The sequence below is a fragment of the Coregonus clupeaformis genome, chromosome 9, assembly GCF_020615455.1.
Source record: "Coregonus clupeaformis isolate EN_2021a chromosome 9, ASM2061545v1, whole genome shotgun sequence".
NCBI lineage: Eukaryota > Metazoa > Chordata > Actinopteri > Salmoniformes > Salmonidae > Coregonus > Coregonus clupeaformis.
In genome coordinates, this window is record NC_059200.1 from 43,886,582 (window position 1) to 43,912,721 (window position 26,140).

At 44.9% G+C, this 26,140-nt stretch overlaps 1 protein-coding gene across 10 annotated transcripts in view; it reads left to right on the forward strand.

Annotated features, from left to right (window-relative positions):
* LOC121573994 (disks large homolog 2) overlaps nt 1-26,140 on the forward strand; it is a 324,395-nt gene that overhangs the window by 231,472 nt on the left and 66,783 nt on the right. For all 10 annotated transcript variants that reach the window (XM_045222647.1, XM_041886461.2, XM_045222648.1 and 7 more), the window contains 3 exons: nt 947-1,083; nt 2,931-3,075; nt 3,691-3,862. In XM_045222647.1, the coding sequence (XP_045078582.1) occupies nt 947-1,083; nt 2,931-3,075; nt 3,691-3,862 (454 nt within the window). The remainder of the gene's footprint in view (nt 1-946; nt 1,084-2,930; nt 3,076-3,690; nt 3,863-26,140) is intronic.

Sequence of the window (26,140 nt, forward strand, 5' to 3'; positions counted from 1 at the left end):
ACTGGACAGTTTATTAGGTACACCCATCTAGTACCGGGTCAGACCCCCCTTTGCCTCCAGAACAGCCTGAATTCTACAAGGTGTCGGATACATTACACATGGATGTTGGTCCATGCTGACGCGATGGCATCATACAGTTGCTGCAGATTGGACGGCGGTACATTCATGCTGCAAACAGCCCGTTCCATCTCATCTCAAAGATGCTCTATTGGGTTGAAGTCTGGGACTGCGCAGGCCACTCAAGTAAACTGAACTCGCAGTCATGTTCCAGGCGATGTTTTTCCACTCCTCAATTGTCCAGTGTTGGTGATCGCGTACCCACTGGAGCCACTTCTTCTTGTTTTAACTGATGGGGGTGGAACCTGGTGTGGTCGTCTGCTGCAATAGCCCTTCTGTGACAAGGATCGACGAGTTGTGCGTTCGGAGATGCCGTTCTGAGATGCCGTTTGTAGTCCGATTGTTAGCTTGCACGATTCTTGCCATTCTCCTTCGACCTCATCAACAAGCTGTTTTCACCTACATGACTGCCGTTGACTGGATGTTTTTGTTTGTTGCACCATTCTCGGTAAACACTAGACACTGTCGTCGTGAAAAGGCCAGGGGGGTGGCAGTTTCTGAGATACTGGATCTGGTGCGCCTGGTACTGATGATCATACCACGCTCAAAGTTGTTAAGGTCTCTCGTTTTGCCCATTCTAACGTTCAATTGAACAGTAACTGAATGCCTCGATGCCTGTCTGCCTTCTTTATATAACAAGCCACAGCCATGTGACTCACTGTCTGTAGGAGCAATCCATTTTCGTGAATGGGGTGGTGTACCTAATAAACTGTTACTGAGTGTAGGTCGCTAGTGCTTGTGATCCAGAGGCAGCAGCCTAGACCGCTAGACCACCCTAGGCCACAAAACTTTTTTTTTTAACCTCCACCCCACGTCTATTTCTCATCAGGGCTGGGCTTCAGCATCGCAGGAGGGGTGGGCAACCAGCACATCCCGGGGGACAACAGCATCTATGTCACTAAGATCATAGATGGCGGGGCAGCACAGAAGGACCAGCGCTTGCAGATTGCAGACAGGCTGCTTATGGTAAGTTATTGCAGCTTCACTACCCCTGCCCTGCCCTGTCCTCATCCCCCATAGGTGGACCATACTGTACTGTCAAAGCATTATACTGCGTAACAACCTTCATAACACATTTATTCAACATCATTCATAAGGAGTTTTGTAAATAAAATAGAGCTTTATTTATCCATTGTACAACGAAATAGTGAATAGTGTGTAAGAAGGTTGGGAACTGTGACAGTAAAATATACATTTCATTTAATTGATAAATTAAGATCTATTCAATGGGACTTTTATTTTGAAAACTCCTTATGAAGGATGTTGAATACATGCGTTATGAAGATTGTTATACGGTATAATTATTTTACAGTAACACACTAATTTACTATATAAACAGAGACCCATATATTCCCCATTGTGTGTATAAATGTGTAAATGTTTATTTGTTAAAGGGCCCTGTTTTCAGTAATGGAATGTGTGAAGAATGTGTGTGTTGATTAAGGATTGGCTGATTTGAGTTGATTGCATTCAGGTGTACTAAGGTGAGTGGTAGTGTTAAAGCCTATTTATGCTCATTCCGGCATCTGCGTTGGCCGTACAGCATTTACTGTGATGCGGCCTCTGCATAAGTCAGGGCATTCATACTTCTAGCGCTTCGCAGAGCTGTTGTGAAGGAAGTTGTCAAGGAAGTGAGTTTATGTTTATAGAGGACGTACTACCCCCACTTACCGTCAAACAATCATGTCAATGTGGAGATATGCATAGCTATACGGAGCACTCTGCATTGTTACAAAATTTGGGAGGCGCACGGCGACGCGGTACAAAGCTTGATTTGGCCTCCGCAAGCCTCTGGAGCCTCCGCAAGCCTCCGGAGCCTTCGCAATTGGGTCACACCCTCTGTACGGAGCTTCTGGACCGCATTTCCCGATGAAGCATAAATTGTCTTTTAATTGGAAGCAAGGATAGAGGAGAGCATATTTGCAAGATTTTATGCTCTTACCCTTTTGATCTTTTCATCCATGTTTTAGCCTGTTAGCTCTTAGCCTGATTTTAACCTGTCATTGTATTTATCTATTTATTCAAATAAATTCTACATTTTAGTAAAACTGTTCCTGTCTTCATGAAACCTTTTTGATGTGCACGAGGTAACGGACAACTTCGTCACAACTACAGAAATCTGTTATAGTGTATAAACTCCCGTTGTAGCAACACAGCCTATTTCAGAAGAGTGAGTCGCTTAACCGCAGTTTAATTCAACTAGCTGCCTTCCTGCTGCTTCCAGCTCTGGGGGATCCCAGGCTATCATAATCTGCATTTGGCAGGCTCCATGTCTGTCTGGCATGAAAGGAGTGGAACGTAAGGTTTAAAGAGCGACTGCCCCTAAAAAGCAACTTCTCGTTTTGAGAATGGTTTATGTGGCATCGCTATGAGTCACAAAAATTATTGACTACAAGGTTTGACTACAATGTACATAGGACAATATTTTAAAAGGTCAATAGGTCCACATTTCAATGACTTAAAAACCTCAAACCAACTATAAATTGTGGAAATGAATTTACAAATATTCAAAGCCTTTAATGAGATAACTATCCCCTGAGATCGGCTATCCAAAGTGAAACCAACTTTGCCAGTGTCGCACACCAGCCGGATGAAGCTAATTGGCAAAATAATTTAGCTAACTCTTCCCACCTGCGAACAGACACAAGAGACTCCCACATCAAACCACACCCCGAAACCAACTCATGTTTGAATTCAGTCATAGCTGCTAGCATTTCTTAATGAACCGAATCTAAAACGAGGCCAAATCAGGAAGTGCAGTCGCCCTTTAACTCTCTTATGAGATTTTCTCCATGCTCTCTCCACCCCCACAGGTGAACAACTACACTCTGGAAGAGGTCTCCCACGAGGAGGCAGTAGCCATACTGAAGAACACGTCTGACGTTGTCTACCTGAAGGTGGGCAAGCCCACCAATGTTTACTTATCAGATCCCTATGGGCCACCTGATATCATGCACTGTGAGTTTGTCACCTCTTTTTCACCCCTCTACCCACCTGTTTGACCAGTTTCCCAGACACAGATTTAGCTTAGTCCTGGACTAAAAAGCATGCTCAATGGAGGTTCTCCAATTAAAGTGCTTCTTAGTCCAGCACTAGGCTTAGTCTGTTCTGGGAAACCACCTTATAGAGACGCAACTTTGGTTTGTAGTCCGAGTAGTGTACAAGAGGGCAGTATTTGAGTTTCAAATGATGTGAGCAACCTCTGCTGTTGTAGACCAGGACAGTCTTCTTTCACTTCGCAAATGAATGTGTTTAGTTTCACACTGATGCGGTATGCTTGTTCATCTCTTGAGCATTATCCCTGAGTTTAGATACAGAGTCTTCACAAGAATGTTATGAGAGTTGGGATTGTTTTAGAGTGCATTGTGTTTGCTATGTATTATTTATTTGAACTTTCTCCCTTGCCATGTAAACTTAAATGCCAGAACATTACAGTGTGTGGGCCTCCAAACTAAATTAGATGTATTTTATTGATTGATTGATATGGAAAGTCATTAACTGACAGTATGAGGTTAGTAATGTCAGAAAGCTGAAGTCTGACGAGCTGTGTACACCCTTGTTGTTTCTTTCAAGCGTTCTCTCCAGCAATGGAAAATCATATATCTTCCGTGGGCAACAACGGCACTCTGGAATACAAGTGCAGTCTTCCCCCCATGCCCATCTCCCCCGGAAGGTACTCTCCCCTCCCAAACCAACTTCTCGGTGAAGAGGACATAAACAGGTTGGATGGTTTTTCCTTCTTACGGTAATTACATCCCTTCCTACTAGACACCAGTAGTATTACAAGTAGAATCTCGTCACCCCAATCCACCTCACCCCATTTTGTATGGAAACTCAAAAGCAATCCTAGACGACGTTACAAGTTTTGATGGAATTGATTGCTTTGGGGATTACAAGCTCCCCCCCGCACCTCCCTTCCTAACTCCTTTGACCCAGCTGTTTTGGTCCAATGCTCTGTGTCCTCCACCCAAGTCTGTTTTTTCAACTGTGTTGTGTTGTTGCACTATTTTTAATCTGGTGGTACATGTTTTAGATACATGTGAAGATATACTAAAGGGTGGCATTGTCAGGTTTTGTACCTTTACGACCATTGTAGTTTCCTTTCGCTTGCTCTTTTAATCTTATATGTATGTAATAATGGACCAGACTATTGCGGCTCTGAACAATCAATTCAGCTTAAGACCAATAGCTAGCTATTTCAGGGTTTCACAAAATTGTTTATTCTTTGATCTAGTTATTGTCATTTTGGAAGTTGGTCTATGGTATTACATCAGTAGTGGATGCAGATGATTTTCATTTATTGTTTTTTTTCAGTGAGATGTTTTCTGCAAGGCAGTTGATTTTTCTGAGTGGGTGCTCAACCTGAAAGTCTCTCTCTGTCTCATACTCACTCACTCATTAACATTTACATAATTTAGCAGACGCTCTTATCCAGAGCGACTTACAGGAGCAATTAGGGTTAAGTGCCTTGCTCAAGGGCACATCGACAGATTATTCACCTAGTCGGCTCGGGGATTAGAACCAGCGACCTTTCGGTTACTGGCACAACGCTCTTTACCACTAAGCTACCTGCCGCCCTCATTCACTCATCACTCACAGTCTCACTCACACACACACTTAGCATCCACATTACACTGGCGCTCTCTTTCCAAAGGAAAGAGCTTCCCTTCAAGTCCTCTGACTAGAGGAGTCTGTCGTAGCACAGAACCACTGTCTATATTCTGTCACTCCTCGAGTGGAAGGACAAGTGCTGTTACGGACATGGGGTGGGGGGTGGTTGATGGAGTTTCCAATAAAGTTTCTACTAAAGGAGAGAAGTGGAGTGTTTGATGGAATGATTCAGTGATGAGGCTTTAGGTCACTGTATGAATTCGCATTTACTCTATGACATATGGCAGACGTGTTACTCCAAGCAATGTCCTACACAGGCTGCGAGTTGATTGGCTCAATGCCCAGACAAATTCATAGCAACAAGAAATGACTTACCAGTCCATATGGAGAAAATATGTATCAAACCTGTAATCAGCTTTCCAAGACAAGAAAGACTAGACAGTCATCACTACAAGAGAAACTAAGACCACTGCAAGCCACTTTATTAAAATGTATCCTACCACATCAATCAAATTTGTGTTGATGTTTCATAACTGAAACAGAATGCATAATAGATCAGTACTAGAGTGCCAAATAATTTCAATATATATTTTAATCTTCACATTTTTGCATTTAAAAAAAGCATAACACTTTTTTTAAATGCTGTCTTATTCTGTCATTCTAAAGTTGTGTTCTAGTTTAAAGGTACATACCGTTGAGCATGTAATAGATGGTTTGAGATAAAAAGCACATTGAATTTTAAAAAATAGTGACAGCCTTTAAAAAGCAACGAATCCCTTTGAAAACAGCCTATGTGGCATCAATATGAGTCAAAAACAAAATTAACTACAAAGTGTAAATAGGATAATTTTGGCCATAGTCAGTCTCGTCTAAAACGGTAGAGTACAGTATATACATATGAAATGAGTAAAACAGTATGTAACATTATTAAAGTGACTAGTGTTCGATTTAAAGTGACCAGTGATTCCATGTCTATGTACATAGGGCAGCAGCCTCTAAGGTGCAGGGTTGAGTAACCGGGTGGTAGCCGGCTAGTGATGGTTATTTAACAGTCTGATGGCCTTGAGATAGAAGCTGTTTTCAGTCTCTCGGTCCCAGCTTTGATGCACCTGTACTGACCTCGCCTTTTGGATGATAGCAGGGTGAACAGGCCGTGCCTCAGGTGGTTGATGTCCTTGATTATCTTTTTGGTCTTCCTGTGTTGCGCCTTCTTCACCACACTGTCTGTGTGGGTGGACCATTTCAGATTTTCAGTAATGTGTACACCAAGGAACTTGAAGCTTTTCACCTTCTCCACTGCGGTCCCGTCGTTGTGAATAGGGAGGTGCTCTCTCTGTTCTCTACTGAAGTCCACGATCAGCTCCTTCGTTTTGTAGACGTTGAGGGAGAAGTTTTTTTCCTGGCACCACTCCGCCAGGGCCCTCACCTCCTCCCTGTAGGCTGTCTCATCATTGTTGGTAATCAGGCCTACTATTGTTGTGTCGTCTGCAAACTTGATGATTGAGTTGGAGGCGTGCGTGGCCACGCAGTCATGGGTGAACAGGGAGTACAGGAGGGGGCTGAGCACGCACCCTTGTGGGGCCCCTGTGTTGAGGATCAGCATAGTGGAGGTGTTGTTTCCTACCTTCACCACCTGGGGGCAGCCTGTCAGGAAGTCCAGGACCCAGTTGCAAAGGGCGGGGTTCAGACCCAGGCCCCCGAGATTAATGATGAGCTTGGAGGGTACTATGGTGTTGAAGGCTGAGCTAATGTCAATGAACAGCATTCATACATAGGTATTCCTCTTGTCCAGATGGCATAGGGCATTGTGCAGTGCAATGGTGATTGCATCATCTGTGGATCTATTGGGGCGGTATGCAAATTGAAGTGTGTCTAGGGTGACAGGTAAGGTGGCGGTGATATGATCCTTAACTACCCTCTCAAAGCACTTCATGATGACAGAAGGTTTTAATAGTCACAGTGGGAACAACATCCCCTAGGCACTTCAGAGTTAACCCGGAACATATCCCAGTCCGCGTGATCAAAACTATCTTGAAGCATGGATTCTGATTGGTCAGACCAGCTTTGAATATAACTTAGCACGGGTACTTCCTGTTTGAGTTTCTACCTATAGGAAGGGAGGAGCAGAATGGAGTTGTGGTCTGATTTGCTGAAGGGAGGGCGGAGGAGGGCCTTGTAGCCATCTCGGAAGGGAAAGTAACAATGGCCGAGAGTTCTTGTAGCGTGAGTACTACAGTGTCTCATGGGGGACAAACATCATTAACAAAACGTGGAGGAAACACACCTCCAAGACTGAAATCTAGTTTTTCTAATGAGCAAAAGAAAAACCCACGTGCCAATCAGCATTTTCAGTGGCTCTTTAATTCAGAGGGTGGCCCCGATAGTTAACAGGGTTGGGGTCAATTCAAATTGAAGTCAGTTAATTCAGGAAGTGATTTGAATTAAGCCTTTTTTTCAATTATTGAATAGGAATTTCAGTTTACTTCCTGAATTGACTGACTTCAATTAGAATTGACTCAAACTTACTACCTAAACATTGAAGATGGCGCCGTACTGTATGGCTGCCTTCTTGCAAGCTCCAACCCAACTTTGCCATTTTGTGATTCTTTTGTCGTTCATCTTTACTTTTTTTTTGTATGAAATGTATCCGCTATAATTTCTTATGATCGACAATAACTTTTGAACATCAAATCGGCAGTTTCTAACCTCAATTCCGGAATCAACATTGACTTCGACTCATCTGCCCTGGGCTGTTTGTGTAATTCCGATCCAAGAGGAAACGCCGGAGACAAAGATGCATGAGAGTGGGAGCCCTGGCGAGATTAAGGCAAAGTGAAAACCTCCCACTTCTTCCCTCCATTCTATTGGCTAATGTACAGTCTCTTGATAATAAGATGGATGACCTCCGATCGCGGATTTGTTATCAACGGGACTCGAAACTGCAATATTCTCTGCTTTTCTTAAACATGGCGTTCGGACTTGATACCCACCATGGCTATCCAACTCAATGGATTCTCCATTCAGTGAGCAGACAGGAAATTTGATTCAGGGAAATCGAGAGGGGGAGGGGTTTGCCTCTTCATCAGGAAAATAGGCATATCTCGCACATCACTAATTCACAGGAGAGGCATTTGAACGTAAACATTATTTTTATGCCTTCTGGAACATGTGAACTTTCATGTGCCTTAATAACAAACGTGTATGCCATCTGTAAATATGAATAAAATTGATAAATTAATAGCCTAGTTGATTTAGCCACGGAAAAAGACAGGAACCTTCCCACTAGCCATGATTGGCTGAGATAATGGCTGGGCTGGACATGCCGAGAGATTAGTTAGGATTGGTCTGCCATGTAGCATGCTTCTGTCTATAACATGAGCTGCTCAGTATGTGCAGGTAATCCTTTGCAACACAGCTTTTTTGAAAGATATCACGAAGAACTGCAAAAGTGTTGGTAAGGATCTCCACTTTCTGGGGGACCGAGTTTTGAAATCAGTGTAATGCCCGGTGGAAGCAAAATATGATAGCTAAGGAGATGGAGAAATTCAGGTGTTTAATTGCAAATGCGGAGGGAGTTGAAAAGAGAACACAGAAGGCTGTTGTATAAAACACCTGTCTCCGGATTCCATTTTCAAACTAAGGGCAACCATGGCATCCATGACACAAAGGGAGAAAAGTTCATCAATATATACGGGTAAGAGAGTCTAGCTAGCTACATTTTCAGATATTATACGTTTCTAATTTTGTCAAAGTCATTTTCATTGCAAGTTAAAGCGTACTGTTAGCTATCTAGCTAACGTTAGCTGGCTGTCTGGCTCGCTAGCTAACATTACGTGTATGATCTGTGTAGTAATATTATTTGTATCTCAGCACCATTTGCATTGCTAGCTATAGCCTAATGTTAGCTAGCTAGCTAACATTGAACCTAGTTGGTTAGGTTTAGCTACCTGTAGATTCATGCAGGGTAGTAACGTTATGAGTCGGGATTATGGTTCATTGTTTAGCTAGCTAGCTAGCTAGCTACATGTCTAAACAAAATACTCCACAATGCAAGTAACCATTTCACTGTACCGTTTACACCTGTATCCTGTGCATGTGACAAATAAACTTTGATTTTATTTGATATAGTGTGTTTACCAGAGATGGTAATGTGGAGAACAACATGACCCGCACCAAAGTCAAATTAGGATATAACGTTAGGCCAACAAGACAGTCTCCAAGTTCTAACATTTTCTGTAATTAGCTCGCCATTAACTTGTAAATAATGATCATGTTGTGAGTCTATTTTCCTGCAATAATGAATACAAATGAGCTAAAGTTAAGACGCTGTCAGCTACAGTGGGGAAAAAAGTATTTAGTCAGCCACCAATTGTGCAAGTTCTCCCACTTAAAAAGATGAGAGGCCTGTAATTTTCATCATAGGTACACGTCAACTATGACAGACAAAATGAGAATATTTTTTTCAGAAAATCACATTGTAGGATTTTTTATGAATATATTTGCAAATTATGGTGGAAAATAAGTATTTGGTCAATAACAAAAGTTTCTCAATACTTTGTTATATACCCTTTGTTGGCAATGACACAGGTCAAACGTTTTCTGTAAGTCTTCACAAGGTTTTCACACACTGTTGCTGGTATTTTGGCCCATTCCTCCATGCAGATCTCCTCTAGAGCAGTGATGTTTTGGGGCTGTCGCTGGGCAACACAGACTTTCAACTCCCTCCAAAGATTTTCTATGGGGTTGAGATCTGGAGACTGGCTAGGCCACTCCAGGACCTTGAAATGCTTCTTACGAAGCCACTCCTTCGTTGCCCGGGCGGTGTGTTTGGGATCATTGTCATGCTGAAAGACCCAGCCACGTTTCATCTTCAATGCCCTTGCTGATGGAAGGAGGTTTTCACTCAAAATCTCACGATACATGGCCCCATTCATTCTTTCCTTTACACGGATCAGTCGTCCTGGTCCCTTTGCAGAAAAACAGCCCCAAAGCATGATGTTTCCACTCCCATGCTTCACAGTAGGTATGGTGTTCTTTGGACAACTCAGCATTCTTTGTCCTCCAAACACGACGAGTTGAGTTTTTACCAAAAAGTTATATTTTGGTTTCATCTGACCATATGACATTCTCCCAATCCTCTTCTGGATCATCCAAATGCACTCTAGCAAACTTCAGACGGGCCTGGACACGTACTGGCTTAAGCAGGGGGACACGTCTGGCACTGCAGGATTTGAGTCCCTGGCGGCGTAGTGTGTTACTGATGGTAGGCTTTGTTACTTTGGTCCCAGCTCTCTGCAGGTCATTCACTAGCTCCCCCCGTGTGGTTCTGGGATTTTTGCTCACCGTTCTTGTGATCATTTTGACCCCACGGAGTGAGATCTTGCGTGCAGCCCCAGATCGAGGGAGATTATCAGTGGTCTTGTATGTCTTCCATTTCCTAATAATTGCTCCCACAGTTGATTTCTTCAAACCAAGCTGCTTACCTATTGCAGATTCAGTCTTCCCAGCCTGGTGCAGGTCTACAATTTTGTTTCTGGTATCCTTTGACAGGTCTTTGGTCTTGGCCATAGTGGAGTTTGGAATGTGACTGTTTGAGGTTGTGGACAGGTGTCTTTTATACTGATAACAAGTTCAAACAGGTGCCATTAATACAGGTAACGAGTGGAGGTCAGAGGAGCCTCTTAAAGAAGAAGTTACAGGTCTGTGAGAGCCAGAAATCTTGCTTGTTTGTAGGTGACCAAATACTTATTTTCCACCATAATTTGCAAATAAATTCATAAAAAATCCTACAATGTAATTTTCAAGATTTTTTTTCTCTCAATTTGTCTGTCATAGTTGACGTGTACCTATGATGAAAATTACAGGCCTCTCTCATCTTTTTAAGTGGGAGAACTTGCACAATTGGTGGCTGACTAAATACTTTTTTCCCCCACTGTATATGATATGGTCATTATTTGAACTGGCTAGCCAGCTAACTTAACGTTAGCTAGTTAGCCAGCTAGCATTTTTTTTTTTTAGAATGTTGATTTTTAGTTGCCCGGTTTGCTAGATTGACATATACTAAATTTATTTTTAAACTGATGGGTTTATTGTTGTTAAAATACACCAATTATGCTATTTTGGACCACCAGGCTGCTGATGTCATGTAGCCTGTCGTTTTTATGTTTATACTTTTTCATAATGACAAGTTTGATGTTGGACGACAATAGAATGTTAATGATGTCACTGCGACAACTGTATACAGACATGTCGATAGAAACCAGCCTTTCTTTAGTCTTTCAATCTTTGGTTGTTTAGCACATGGCCTCACACGTGAATCCTTAAAGAGATGGGTGGGGTTAAGGCTTAAGAGGGTGTAGACAAAGAAGAGCTCTCCAGTAGGTGTACCAAAACATTCAAGGGCCATTTTCTCAAAAGTGGGGTTACAAGTTTATCAACTTTTAAAGCAGAATTACTTTCCCATTGTTCCTCAACTGTAGTGTATGATATACAATTGTATAGCTCTGAGTCTCTACTTTTATCCAATGTAAAAAACACAATTTCAAATTTTGCTACATAAGACATTCTTAATTTTTTTATTAGCTACTCAACCGGACCTTGATAAACTGGTTCTGATGTGTCTGAGCAGGGCTTGATCAAAAGCCTGCACACCCAGTAGCTCTCCAGACTGAGGGTTGACCACATGTTTTATACAGTTGCCTAACAGGTATTCTACTTGTGCCTTGCACAATGATAGGAGATGCTATATGGGATCAGAGAGCAGCCTCCCAGTGTCGATACCACATTACGCTTACTTTTTTATACGTACATAGACGGTGGCAGTTATTGGTCATAGAAATTTTGTTAAAAGTGATGTAGAAGTAATGGAAAAGTCATGAAATTCCGTCTGTCAAAATGTGTATGAACTCTGTTTTAATTCTGCGACATTAAGACACATAATTTCCATCAACATGTCTCCTTCGCCATTAGGGAAGAGAAAGTCCTAGACCACTGTTACTCTACCCACAAGCAAGCATACAAGCCCTCACGCATCCCCCTTCAGCAAATCAGATCATGACTCTATTCTCTTGCTTTGTAACGATCCCGGCAGTCTGAGTCGGGTCCTGTCTGTGGACTAGTTTTTATGTTCGTGATCTCCAGTTTCCCGAGGGTTCTGGAACGCTCCGGGGAGCTCTCTTGATTTCCGCACCTGCATCCCATCAGCAATCTGCACACCTGGTCCTGATCATCACCCTTCTTAGGCTCTGGCCTAACATCCATTCCCTGCCGGATCGTTAGCCATGAACAGTAGGTTTACCAGAGTATCAGTCTTAGAGCCTAGCGTTAGTTTTGTTGTTTTTGCACCTTGTTGGGTTGTTGCTTACTTACCCCCGTTTTGTTCCATCTGCAGTCACCCGTCCGGAACCTTCATCCAACCTCTGCCTGGTGGTGGCGGCTGCCGACCCAGGATGGGATCAACCACTGCACCCCCAACAACTAATCAACGCCGCCCGCTCTGTTCCCTGGATTATTCAGCATCACTCTTGAATTTGTAATAAACACTCACCTTCGTTTCAACTTACCTTGTCCTGGTCTGCTTCTGGGTTCTGGCTTAGCAACTCGTGACAGAACGATCCGGCCAGTAATGAACCCAGCGGACCTGGACTCTGTTCGCCATGCCATTACCCATCAGGAGAAGATGTTGGGCCATCATAGCACGGTACTACAGGAGATCGCGTTGTCAGTTCGGAACCTTTCTACCGGTCTGACGGAGGTCCAGAACCAACGCAAGTTTCGGTGGAGGATCCACTACCGGTTTCACCCATCTCGCCTGCCGCTTCTGGAGCTGTGTCCTTCCGTGAGCCCAAGGTTCCGACGCCGGATAAATATGAGGGGGAGCTGGGAAGATGCCGTTCCTTCCTTATGCAGTGTGGATTAGTGTTCGATCTACAGCCCTACTCTTATGCCACAGACAAGGCTAGGATAGCCTTTGTGATTGCGTTGCTGCGTGGTCGAGCGCTGGAGTGGGCTTCAGCCGTTTGGGAACGACAAGACCCTGCATGGCTTCATACCAGGGGTTCACGGCCGAGATGAGGAAGCTCTTCGACCATTCCGTCCGAGGGAGGGACGCAGCTAGGCGCCTGTTTTCGCTTCACCAGGGAACTCGCAGCGTGGCCGACTTCGTGATCGAGTTCAAGACGTTGGCTGTGGAGAGTGGGTGGAACGAGGAGTCTCTGCAAGCGGCCTTTTACCAGGGTCTGTCGGAGCAGCTCAAGGATGAGTTGATCTCCTATCCGGAGCCTAGTGACCTGGACAGCTTGGTAGCCTTGTCTATTCGGGTGGATAATCGAGTCCGAGAGCGAAGGAGGGAGAAGCAATGGGGGTCCGTCCAATCGATCAGCTTCTCAGTTCCCAGTCGGGTCGGGTGGTGGACCAGAACACGTCGATCATTCTCCACCACAAAGGATTAGTGGAGAGGTCCTCTCTCCCGATTCTGAACCCATGCAAGTGGGGCGGCACGGGTTAACCAAGGAGGAGCGTCAACATAGACGTAAGACCAACTGCTGCCTCTACTGTGGTAGCTCGGGACATTACATCTCCACTTGTTCCCGGCGGTCGTCAAACTGCCCGGCTCGCTAAAGTTGGGAGGACTTTTAGCGAGCCAGTTTCAACCTCTCAGTACCTCTGTCAGACCCCGTTTCCCGGCTACCCTTGTGAACAGGAATCAGAGCTTAGCGATTAACGCTTTTATCGATTCAGGTGCCGATGGAAGCTTTCTTGATGCCGAGTTGGTGGAACAGCTGGGGCTTTCCAAGGAGCAATTGCCGGAAGCCATTGAAGCGACCACTCTGAACGGCAGTAGTCTGGCACGTATCACGATGAGGACTGAACCGGTTAAGATGCGGTTGTCGGGGAATCATTCTGAGATGATTTCATTCTTCATTCTGCCGTCTTCCCATGTTCCTCTGGTCCTTGGATACCCCTGGCTGAAGGAACACAATCCCACGTTCGATTGGGTGACGGGCAAGGTAACGAGTTGGAGCCTTGATTGTCATGCTAACTGTCTCAAGACTGCCTGCCCCCATTCGGTTCCCAGTCAGGTGATTGAGGCTAAACCCCCAGATTTGTCCCTGGTTCCCGAGACATATCACGATTTGGGGGAAGTTTTCAGTAAGCAGAAGGCTCTGTCACTCCTCCCCACCGACCATATGATTGTGCCATCAACCTGTTCCCTGGAGCTGTCTACCCCAAGGGAAGGTTATACAGTATCTCCCGACCTGAACGTGAGGCTTTGGAGACCTACATCAAGGAGTCCCTAGCTGCTGGTCTCGTTCGTCCCTCGTCATCACCCCTGGGGGCAGGATTCTTCTTTGTGGGTAAGAAGGATGGCTCTCTTCGACCGTGTATTGATTATCGGGGGGTTGAATGACATCACGGTCAAGAACAAGTATCCCCTGCCCTTGATGAGTTCTGCCTTCGACTCCTTACAGGGTGCTACGGTGTTCACCAAGCTAGACCTACGCATGTCGTATCACATGGTCCGGATCAGAGAGGGGGACGAGTGGTTGACGGGTTTCAATACACCGATGGGTCACTTCGAGTATCAGGTGATGCCGTTTGGACTGACCAATGCTCCAGCGGTATTCCAGAGTATGGTGAACGACGTCCTGAGAGATATGATCGGTCTCTTTGTGTTTGTTTACCTGGATGACATTCTGATCTTCTCGAAGGAACCTTCCGACCACGTCCAGCATGTCCGGCAGGTTCTGCAGCGATTGTTGGAGAATCGCCTGTTCGTGAAGGCCGAGAAGTGCGAGTTTCACGCCCACACGACATCCTTTCTCGGGTACATCATCTCCAGGGGAGAGATTAGGATGGACCAGGAGAAGGTTAGAGCGGTTCTGGAATGGGCCCAGCCCGGTACGAGATTGCAGCTCCAGAGATTTTTGGGGTTTGCGAATTTCTACCGCAGATTCATCCGGGATTACAGCCGTGTGGCCGCTCCGTTAACTGCCTTGACTTCCAGTATCAGGACCTTCAAGTGGAATCCGGAGGCGGATCGAGCGTTTCTGGATTTGAAGAGGCGATTCACCAACGCACCGATTCTCTCTCAACCGGACACGGCCCGTCAGTTCGTCGTTGAAGTGGACGCGTCTGATGTGGGAGTTGGCGCCATCCTGTCGCAGCGATGCTCCACGGACAGTAAACTCCATCCCTGCGCCTACTACTCGTCGCCTTTCGCCTGCGGGAGAGGAATTACGATGTGGGTAACCGGGAGCTTCTCGCGGTGAAACTTGCCTTGGAGGAGTGGCGCCACTGGTTGGAGGGGGCGGAGCAACCGTTTATTGTCTGGACTGACCACAAGAATCTTGCTTACGTGCAATCGGCTAAACGTCTCAACTCCCGTCAGGCCAGGTGGGCGTTGTTTTTCGGACGATTCAAGTTTTCCCCTGACGTTCCGACCTGGATCTAAGAACGGCAAGGCGGACGCCTTGTCCCGGATGTTCTCCAAGACGGAGGAGAGTGGGTCCAAGACCGAGACAATTCTCCCCCGGAACTGCGTCGTGGGAGCAGTTATGTGGAAGATTGAGGAGGAGGTGCTGGCGGCCCTTCGGACTCAGCCCGGTCCCGTAACGGTCCACCCGGTCGGTTGTTTGTGCCTGAGTCGGTTCGTCCTGCTGTCCTCAAATGGTCCCACGCCAGCAAGATGGCTTGTCACCCTGGCGTGGCTCGGACAATGGCGTTTCTTCGCAGACGTTTTTGGTGGCCTGCCATGGCCGAGGATACTCGGGGTTTTGTTGCTGCCTGTCCAGTGTGTGCGCAGAATAAGAGTACCAATCGGCCCTGCTCTGGACTACTTCACCCCCTTCCTATTCCCCAGCGACCATGGTCGCATCTGGCCCTGGACTTCGTCACTGGGTTGCCCGCTTCTGAGGGGAACACGGTCGTTCTGACTATCGTGGACAGATTCAGCAAGTTCGCCCACTTTGTGCCAATTGCCAAGCTTCCTCTGCCTCGGAGACGTCCGAGATCCTGGTTAGGGAGGTTTTCAGGGTCCACGGTTTGCCCAGTGATATCGTTTCCGACCGTGGCCCTCAGTTTACCTCTGCTGTCTGGAAGTCCTTCTGTTTGGCCATTGGAGCTACAGTCAGTCTCACATCTGGTTTTCACCCCCAATCCAATGGTCAGGCGGAGAGAGCCAACCAGAAGATGGAATCCACGCTACGCTGTCTGGTCTCTTCCAACCCCACCTCCTGGGTCTCTCAGTTGCCTTGGGTTGAGTATGCCCACAATACTCTCCCTACATCTGCCACTGGGATGTCTCCCTTCCAGTGCCTGTATGGCTACCAACCTCCCCTGTTCCCTTCTCAGGAGAGGGAGCTCTCAGTGCCTTCTGTTCAGGCCCATATTCGTCGTTGCCACCGGACCTGGCATCGGGCCAGAAAGGCACTCCTTAGAGTTTCGGACCGGTATCAGCTCCAGGCGAATCGTCGCCGGATCCCCGCTCCCACCTATACCATCGGAGATAGGGTTTGGTTGGCCACACGGGATCTTCCTTTACGGACTGAGTCTAGGAAGTTGTTACCGAAGTTCATTGGTCCGTTTGTGGTGGAGAAGGTGATCAATCCGGTGGCAGTTCGACTCAAACTCCCGAGGACGCTCAGAGTCCATCCCACCTTTCATGTCTCCTGCCTCAAGCCTGTTTTCCTCAGTCCTCTGTTGCCTCCTCCGCCTCCTCCTCCTCCTCCTCGGATGATCGGAGGTGGTCCTGCCTACACGGTGCGTCGCATCATGGATTCCAGACGGCGGGGCCGGGGTTTCCAGTATCTCGTGGACTGGGAGGGGTATGGTCCTGAAGAGAGGAGTTGGATTCCGCGGCGACAGGTCCTAGATGCTGACCTCATCAGTGACTTCTACCGCCTCCATCCTGGCGCTCCGGGAGTCCGCCCGGTGGCGTTCGTCGGAGGGGGGTACTGTAACGATCCCGGCAGTCTGAGTCGGGTCCTGTCTGTGGACTAGTTTTTATGTTCGTGATCTCCAGTTTCCCGAGGGTTCTGGAACGCTCCGGGGAGCTCTCTTGATTTCCGCACCTGCATCCCATCAGCAATCTGCACACCTGGTCCTGATCATCACCCTTCTTAGGCTCTGGCCTAACATCCATTCCCTGCCGGATCGTTAGCCATGAACAGTAGGTTTACCAGAGTATCAGTCTTAGAGCCTAGCGTTAGTTTTGTTGTTTTTGCACCTTGTTGGGTTGTTGCTTACTTACCCCCGTTTTGTTCCATCTGCAGTCACCCGTCCGGAACCTTCATCCAACCTCTGCCTGGTGGTCGGCGGCTGCCGACCCAGGATGGGATCAACCACTGCACCCCCAACAACTAATCAACGCCGCCCGCTCTGTTCCCTGGATTATTCAGCATCACTCTTGAATTTGTAATAAACACTCACCTTCGTTTCAACTTACCTTGTCCTGGTCTGCTTCTGGGTTCTGGCTTAGCAACTCGTGACATGCTTCCTGTTTACAAGCGGCAGTTCATACAGGAAGTACCCGTGACGTGCTTTGTTGAGAAATGGTCCTCCTTTTCAGAGGCTATGCTACAAGACTGGTTTGCTAGTTCTGACTGGATATGTTCCGGGACTCCGCCGATAGCGTTGACGAGCTAACCACCTCTGTCACCGGCTTCATTAGGAAATGCATCGCCGATGTTGTCCCCACAGTGAAGGTTCGCTGCTTCCCCAAACAAAAGCCCTGGATTAACAGAGGTTGGTGCTAAGATAAAGGACAGGGTTACCGCACACAGGGCTATCACAGCCAACCCCGAGGCTACGGCTGAGGACACAAACAAGTATGAGAAGTCCCGCTATGACCTCCGCAGAGCCATCAAACAAGCAAAAGGACAAATAACACAGTAGCATTTTCATTAGTTTATGTTACTGTAGGCTATATGTAAAAACAAAACCATAAAGTGTTCAATAATTTTTATTCATGGAGTGCCTTTGTTATAACTATGAAACAGAAAGCCAATGTGTTGGAACATGGTAATAGCTGCTTTTCATAACGACAAAATTGAAAAAATACCCAACCACTAAGACGCACGGTCAAATGATAAAACATCAGTAGCCTAAACATCATTATTTACATTTTTTTACGTTTTAGTCATTTAGCAGACGCTCTTATCCAGAGCGACTTACAGTTAGTGAGTGCATACATTTTCATACTGGCCCCCCGTGGGAATCGAACCCACAACCCTGGCGTTGCAAACGCCATGCTCTACCAACTGAGCTACACGGGACTAGTGTGCATGCTCTACCAACTGAGCTATAAGTGCCAAGTGTGATTGATAAATAGTGGCATTATAAATAATGACATTATAATGAATACAAGTGTCGATATGACATGGCGAATTTGTCTATCTTTGTCATCGAAATGGAGGTAACGCATGATCTCTCTCCAAATAAAAATATCCCATACATGTCTGACCAGAAGCTCTCCATATACAGTGCCTTGCAAAAGTATTCATCCCCTTTGCGTTTTTCCTATTTTGTTGCATTACAACCTGTAATTTAAATGGATTTTTATTTGGATTGAATGTAATGGACATACACAAAATAGTCCAAATTGGTGACGTGAAATGAAAAAAATAACTTGTTTCAAAAAAGTTGAAAAAATAAATAATGGAAAAGGGGTGGGTGCATATGTATTCACCCCCTTTGCTATGAAGCCCCTAAATAAGATCTAGTGCAACCAATTACCTTCAGAAGTCACATAAAAAAATATCAGAAACTTTGAACATCCCACGGAGCACCATTTAAATCCATTATAAAAAAATGGAAAGAATATGGCAACACAACAAACCTGCCAAGAGAGGGCCTCCCACCAAAACTCACAGATCAGGCAAGGAGGGCATTAATCAGAGAGGCAACAAAGAGACCAAAGATAACCCTGAAGGAGCTGCAAAGCTCCACAGCGGAGATTGGAGTATCTGTCCATAGGACCACTTTAAGCCGTACACTCCACAGAGCTGGGCTTTACGGAAGAGTGGCCAGAAAGAAGCCATTGCCTATAGAAAAAAATAAGCAAACACATTTGGTGTTCGCCAAAAGGCATGTGGGAGACTCCCCAAACATATGGAAGAAGGTACTCTGGTCAGATGAGACTAAAATTTAGCTTTTTGGCCATCAAGGAAAACGCTATGTCTGGCGCAAACCCAACACCTCTCATCATCCCAAGAACACCATCCTCATAGTGAAGCATGGTGGTGGCACCATCATGCTGTGGGGATGTTTTTCATCGGCAGGGACTGGGAAACTGGTCAGAATTGAAGGAATGATGGATGGCGCTAAATACAGGGAAATTCTTGAGGGAAACCTGTTTCAGTCTTCCAGAGATTTGAGACTGGGACGGAGGTTCACCTTCCAGCAGGACAATGACCCTAAGCATACTGCTAAAGCAGCACTTGAGTGGTTTAAGGGGAAACATTGAAATGTCTTGGAATGGCCTAGTCAAATCCCAGACCTCAATCCAATTGAGAATCTGTGGTATGACTTAAAGATTGCTGTACACCAGCGGAACCCATCCAACTTGAAGGAGATGGAGCAGTTTTGCCTTGAAGAATGGGCAAAAATCCCAGTGGCTAGATGTACCAAGTTTATAGAGACATACCCCAAGAGACTTGCAGCTGTAATTGCTGCAAAAGGTGGCTCTACAAAGTATTGCCTTTGTGGGGGGTGAATAGTTATGCACGCTCATGTACTCCGTTTTTTTGTCTTATTTCTTGTTTGTTTCACAAAAAAAAATATTTTGCATCTTCAAAGTGGTAGGCATGTTGTGTAAATGAAATGATACAAACCCCCAAAAAATCCATTTTAATTAAAGGTTGTAAATTAAAAAAGGGGGGTGAATACTTTCGCAAGCCACTGTACACACTCTTTCCACCGAATGCTCCACGGACATACAGGATTGAAATGAACGCTTCCAGCTCATCAACAGACTGATCCCAGGCAGTGTCTCTTTGCTCTGTGTTCGACTTAGCCACAGTACAGTCCCTGAATGCTGTAGCATGTCCATGTCATATAAACAACGAAAGCTGGTGAGTGCATTGCTGATGTTTTTTGCTTAAGATGTAGGGCCTGCTCTCAGTGATGACATTTTGTGCTGCTAATCGGCCCATAGCATTGTCACCGACTTGTTCTATCTAAACGGTGCCTCTCCTTTCTCACTCTTTCATTTGGTAGTGGCTCAGGCACATGCTCAGTGCGCACCGTTCTGGGTTTTTTACGCTTAGGTCTCGGAGGTGTAAGTTCAGGCTGAGGCTCAGAATCAGAAGAATAATCATCAGAGATGTCATGATTCATTTCTTCCCCGCCATCGTAGTCGTTTTCATTCAGTTCTTGTAGCAGCGCTAACGCAGCATGTGCATCCATATGTTTTGGTCTGTAAATTATGCACACTCACTGTGTACTCAAAGTAGGCCAAAGTAGACTGATAAAACTGCTTGGATTTCGAATTAGAATATACCAATTCATTCACAATTGGCGATTACATAATTATGCATCGTTCGCTTCCCCTCGCTCATCAACTCACCCTTCATACTTTTCTTCATTTATTACGGGTTCAAGCAGTGAAGCTGGTGAAACTATTGTATTTGTTCCAGTTCGTTAGTTTTTATGTTCCTTTTTCTGCCGTTTTAGTGGGAATGTGCAACTTAGCAACATGGTAAAGGCCCAAGGGCCACACATTCTTATGCAATACCATGCCAATTGGCTACATGGTGGCTCTTTAACAAGCGATTGAAAATGCTAACTTTGAAAGGTCAGCCCCCGCACCCTGTGTGACCTAGAGTCATGAAATTTAGTTCATAGGTCCCTCTCCTCACAAGGAACACATTTGCCTCAAGAACCCATGAAGTCTTCCATGATGGATTTTCCACATTTTAGAATTTTGTGAAAATCACTTACAACGCTACTCCTCTAGCACCAATTGACCGATCTGCATGAAACTTGACATGTGGCATGTATGGACCAAGGTCTCTCAATGCAATATGTGCCCTGTAGCACTCACATCTGTAATCATGAAGTGCTTTGAAAGGCCGGTTATGGCACTCACCAACTCCATCATCCCAGACACCCTCGACCCACTCCAATTTGTATACTGCTCCAACAAATCCATAGACGACGCAATTTCATTTGCAGTCCACACTGCCCTCACCCATCTAGATAAGAGGAATACCTATGTGAGAATGCTGTTCATTGACTACAGCTCAGCGTTCAACACCATAGTCCCCTCCTGACAGGCTGATCCCAGGTGGTGAGGGTAGGCAACATTACATCCGCCACGTTGACCCTCAACACGGGGGCCCCATAGGGGTGTGTGCTTAGTCCCCTCCTGTACTCCATGTTCACCCACGGCTGCGTGGCCACACACGACACCACACCATCAAGTTTGCTGACGACAAGACTGTGGTAGGCCTGATCACCGGCGACAGGGAGGAGGCCAGTGACCTGGCAGTGTGGTCCCAGGACAATAACCTCTCCCTCAACATCAGTAGAACCAAGGAGCCGATCGTGGACTACAGGAACTGGGTGGGCGAGCACGCCCCATCCACATCGACAGGGCTGTAGTGGAGGGGGTCGAGAGCTTCAAGTTCCTTGTTGTTCAAATCACTAAGGACTTAAAATGGTCCACACACACGCAAACAGTCGTGAAGAAGGCGCAACGATGCCTTTTCCCTCTCAGGAGGTTGAAAAGATTTGGCATGGGCCCTCAAATCCTCAGTTTTATAGCTGCACCATTGAGAGCATCTTGACTGGCTGCATCACTGCTTGGTATGGCAACTGCACCTCCCTCGATCGCAGCTTCTATCCCCAAGCCATAAGACTGCTAAATAGCAAACAAAATGGCTAAACTAACTACTGTATCTGCATTGACCCTTCTATTTTTTTTTGTCTCTAGGCACACTCACACACAATTACACTGACACTCCAACACACTCACACACACACTTCATTTGCTCACACACACATAACACGCGCACACACATTCATACTGACTCTACACATACACACACACTCACATACATTCATATACGCTGCTGCTACTCTGTTTATCATATAACCTGATGCCTAGTCACCTTACACCTATACATGTGTAACGCTACCACTCCAGTATCCCTCCACATTGTAAATATGGTATTAGCGCTGACCCTGGAACTGATAGTGTATATAGCTTACTTACTTTCTCGTGTTGTTCTTATTTCTATTTCTCGTGTGTTTTTGTTCTACTTTACTTTTTAATTATTTTTTTTATAGTACTACTGCATTGTTGGAAAGAGCAAGCAAGAAAGACATTTCACTGTACTAGTGCACGTGACAAATAAAAACTTAACTTGAAACTTAAACCTTGGATTAAAGTTTTCCATTCTCCTGCACTAAGAGGCTTGCTTAGCTCAGGTACTTCTCTTTTGATAGTTTAATCTTTGAGTGTAATCCATCCAATCTATTGCAATGCATTTTAGTGGCCAAAATCCTTATGTTATGACTTATGAAAGAAATATACACTTGGCAACCAGCATCTCAGAATGTGCTTTAAAGCAACTTGTCAACAATTGAGCTTCAAGTAGTCTGTCCCTAAGTAAACACTAGAATTATGTCCCTTTTCAGTCATATTCTCCAAAGCCTTGAAAGTATATTAGGGTTGTTGCCTTCTCAGGCCTTTCCTCCGACCTGTTTAATGAAGGCAAGTTTCTACTCTCCTTCAGAAGATGAATAATGACTTTGCCTAGCTTGTCGACTAGTTTCTAGAGTACCCCTAAACTCCTCTGTCATCACAAGCGAAAATAGTTGTGAATGACCGAGAAGAAAAGAGGTCAGAGCATCCTATACATGTGAGCAGTTTAAAAGAGATGGTGTAGCCCCATAAGTGTTGCAGGACGCCAGGACCTAGCCCCAATATGGCCCTCTTGCATAACCAACCAGGTTGCTTCAGGGTCCCGGTTCGCTCTGAATGCTTGTGCAGCCCATGAATGATTCAGCAAAGGAAGCTGTGGGAAACTCCAATAAGGACCACTGCTTCCCCCGACATCGCCATTAGGGTCAATCATAACTGATGCTCAACTCAGTGCTGTGAGGTTCTGACAAACAGAGTGAAAAACTAACGGATAACTAGTCAAAGCTCAAACCAAGTTTATTCACCCACTGGGACAAACAGCTGAAAAGACAAAGACGTTCCCACCAGCACAAGTATTTATACCCTCCTATTAGGCGGAGTCTCCTCCTTGCACATCTAGACACCCAATACATCTCTGTTGCTAGGCAGGAATTTAGGTGGTGTGTGTGTGTAATAGAACTGTTGCTTGTCACTTCATCTGACCTGACCTCAGCCCACATTCCTCACTCCTCCCTAATCCATGGCTATCCAACCTTATCAGTGACTGAAACCAGACTTACCCTTTGGCCCTCTCCATAAGATCCATGATATTTAACAATAACATTATACATGTAAAGTAGTACTAGTATAGAAACATGAATAAGTGTATATTTCAAGCTAGAATCCAACAGTGCCAACATAGCTCTATGGAACATCCCACTTTTTTTTTTGTTGCCTTCGATGAAATGAAGATACATTTTTTTTTTCAGAGATCTAAATGTTCAGTTTTGGTTCATGTTTGAGATCTCTCCCTTGCAGATTAATTGATCTTGGTATTATAAAGTGCCTAACTCCAGTGCTTTTCTCCACTTTTTTGTATGTGAATAAAGGCATCTTTTGTTCACAAACAGAGAGTTTTGAACACTTTTTTAAAACCAAAATTGTGGACAGGTGAATGGGAATTATCCACTTACCAGAATCTGTAAGTTAATGGGAAATTAATTCAACAACAGTTTTGATAACCTCCATTGTTGACACATCTAGTGCCATCACTAGTTGTGAGCGATTAGTGCTATTTGAAATTGGTTTAGTTTTGGTTCGATTATTAAAAAATAATCACGATTTTCGGTTTCGATTTATTTATTTTACATTAAATGCACTATGCATGATGTGGGTTGAATGCTGTAACACAGAATAAAACAATTAAAGTGCAATGATGGTAGTGCTTATCACTTATTAACCATAATTGATTCACTTCACTTTACTAAAATATTTCAGTTGGTGTATATTGTAATTTTTAAATTGTATTATTCCATTCCAAGTCATCTCATCTTTATAGAGCTGCTGCTTGTGCTGTCTGACAAAATCTCTATTTTGTAGTTCTTCAAAGTAAATAAGGCATAGTTTTATGACTGCTGAATAACAGCTATCAGTCATTTAGATCATGTATTTTCAGGTAGATGCCTTGCGAAGCAACTGCTCTCTCCCTCTCAATCACGCATTCTTCTGTCTCCTTCTCCGTATCTGCCCCACACTAACCTAATGTAGCAGGTGTAAAAGAAACACAGACTGGACAAGTAGGTGTGCAATGGATTGTGGTCATTGTAGTTAATTAGCACTTTCTGCGCTAAACTATGTAGAATATTGGCCTGTTGGAAACTACAACTCCCTACGACATTACACAGTTCGGGCTTGATCTGATTTATCTTTAGAGAAACTGCGTAAAGTGCGCATTGAACTCAGAAAAAATAACAAAATGGAATTCTAATAATTGAACTGACATCGGTCAATTAGTTGTTTAAAAAAATGAAAAATAACCTACATTTCGGTTAATCGCTCAGCACTAACAATCACATACTGTACAGAGGTGTTATAAAATAACCAAATAAGTCAATTTACACCTCACAGATAAAGGTATTGCAGTATAAATCTATAAATCGCCTTGTTGGCTAAATGGGATATATTATTATTATACGTTTGTCCTCAATGCCCAGGTAGGCGCTCTGTAAGGTAGACGCACAAGGACTCGCTGATTCAGTAGCTACAAATAGTAACGTCAGGTCACGCCTGCTGTCTGCCATCTCCCTCTGTGTTTCTGTCAGACCAATTGGGGAGATGTGTAGCTGACAGAAACCGAGCGAGCGTTTGGCCCTGAATGGCTGCCAATCTGTGTGTGCCTCTGCAGCTGACAGCATGCTTGGCTGGCTATGATACTGTGACACGGCTGAAAAAATGTAGGATGCGTCCCAAATGGCACCTTATTCCTTATATAGTGCACTACTTTTGACCAGAGCCTGGGAATAGAGTGCCATTTGGGATGCAGCCATAATTAAATGAGCCCCCAGCAGGAGAAAGCCCCCCTCAGGACAGCCTATCTATTCAGACAGGGATCGCATGAAATGAGTGGGGAGATAGAGGGAGATGTAGAATAGCATTGGGGCTGGGATTCGTAGCCATGCTGGGGTGGTGTATACAATGAGCTCCAAAAGTATTAGGACAGTAACACATTTTTGGCTCTGTACTACAGCACTTTGCATTTGAAATGATACAGTGACTATGACGTTAAAGTACAGACTGTCAGCTTTAATTTGAGGGCATTTTCATCCATATCGGTTAAACCGATTTTTTTTTACATAGTCCCCCCATTTTAGGGGACCAAAAATATTGGGACAAATTCACTTACAGTTTATGCAGTGGGGAACTGTGAGGGCCTTCTAGGCCTTCAGAGAAAGCATAAGGATTTTTTAAATATATATATATATATATATATATATATATATATATATATAAACAATTGGGAAAAAAAGGATTTAGTCAGCCACCAATTGTGCAAGTTCTCCCACTTAAAAAGATGAGAGGCCTGTCATTTTCATCATAGGTACACGTCAACTCTGACAGACAAATTGAGAAAAATGATTTTTAATGAATTTATTTGCAAATTATGGTGGAAAATAAGTATTTGGTCACCTACAAACAAGCAAGATTTCTGGCTCTCACAGACCTGTAACTTCTTCTTTAAGAGGCTCCTCTGTCCTCCACTCGTTACCTGTATTAATGGCACCTGTTTGAACTTGTTATCAGTATAAAAGACACCTGTCCACAACAGTCCACAACCTGTCCACAACAGTCACACTCCAAACTCCACTATGGCCAAGACCAAAGAGCTGTCAAAGGACACCAGAAACAAAATTGTAGACCTGCACCAGGCTGGGAAGACTGAATCTGCAATAGGTAAGCAGCTTGGTTTGAAGAAATCAACTGTGGGAGCAATTATTAGGAAATGGAAGACATACAAGACCACTGATAATCTCCCTCGATCTGGGGCTCCACGCAAGATCTCACCCCGTGGGGTCAAAATGATCACAAGAACGGTGAGCAAAAATCCCAGAACCACACGGGGGGTGGGACCTAGTGAATGACCTGCAGAGAGCTGGGACCAAAGTAACAAAGCCTACCATCAGTAACACACTACGCCGCCAGGGACTCAAATCCTGCAGTGCCAGACGTGTCCCCCTGCTTAAGCCAGTACATGTCCAGGCCCGTCTGAAGTTTGCTAGAGTGCATTTG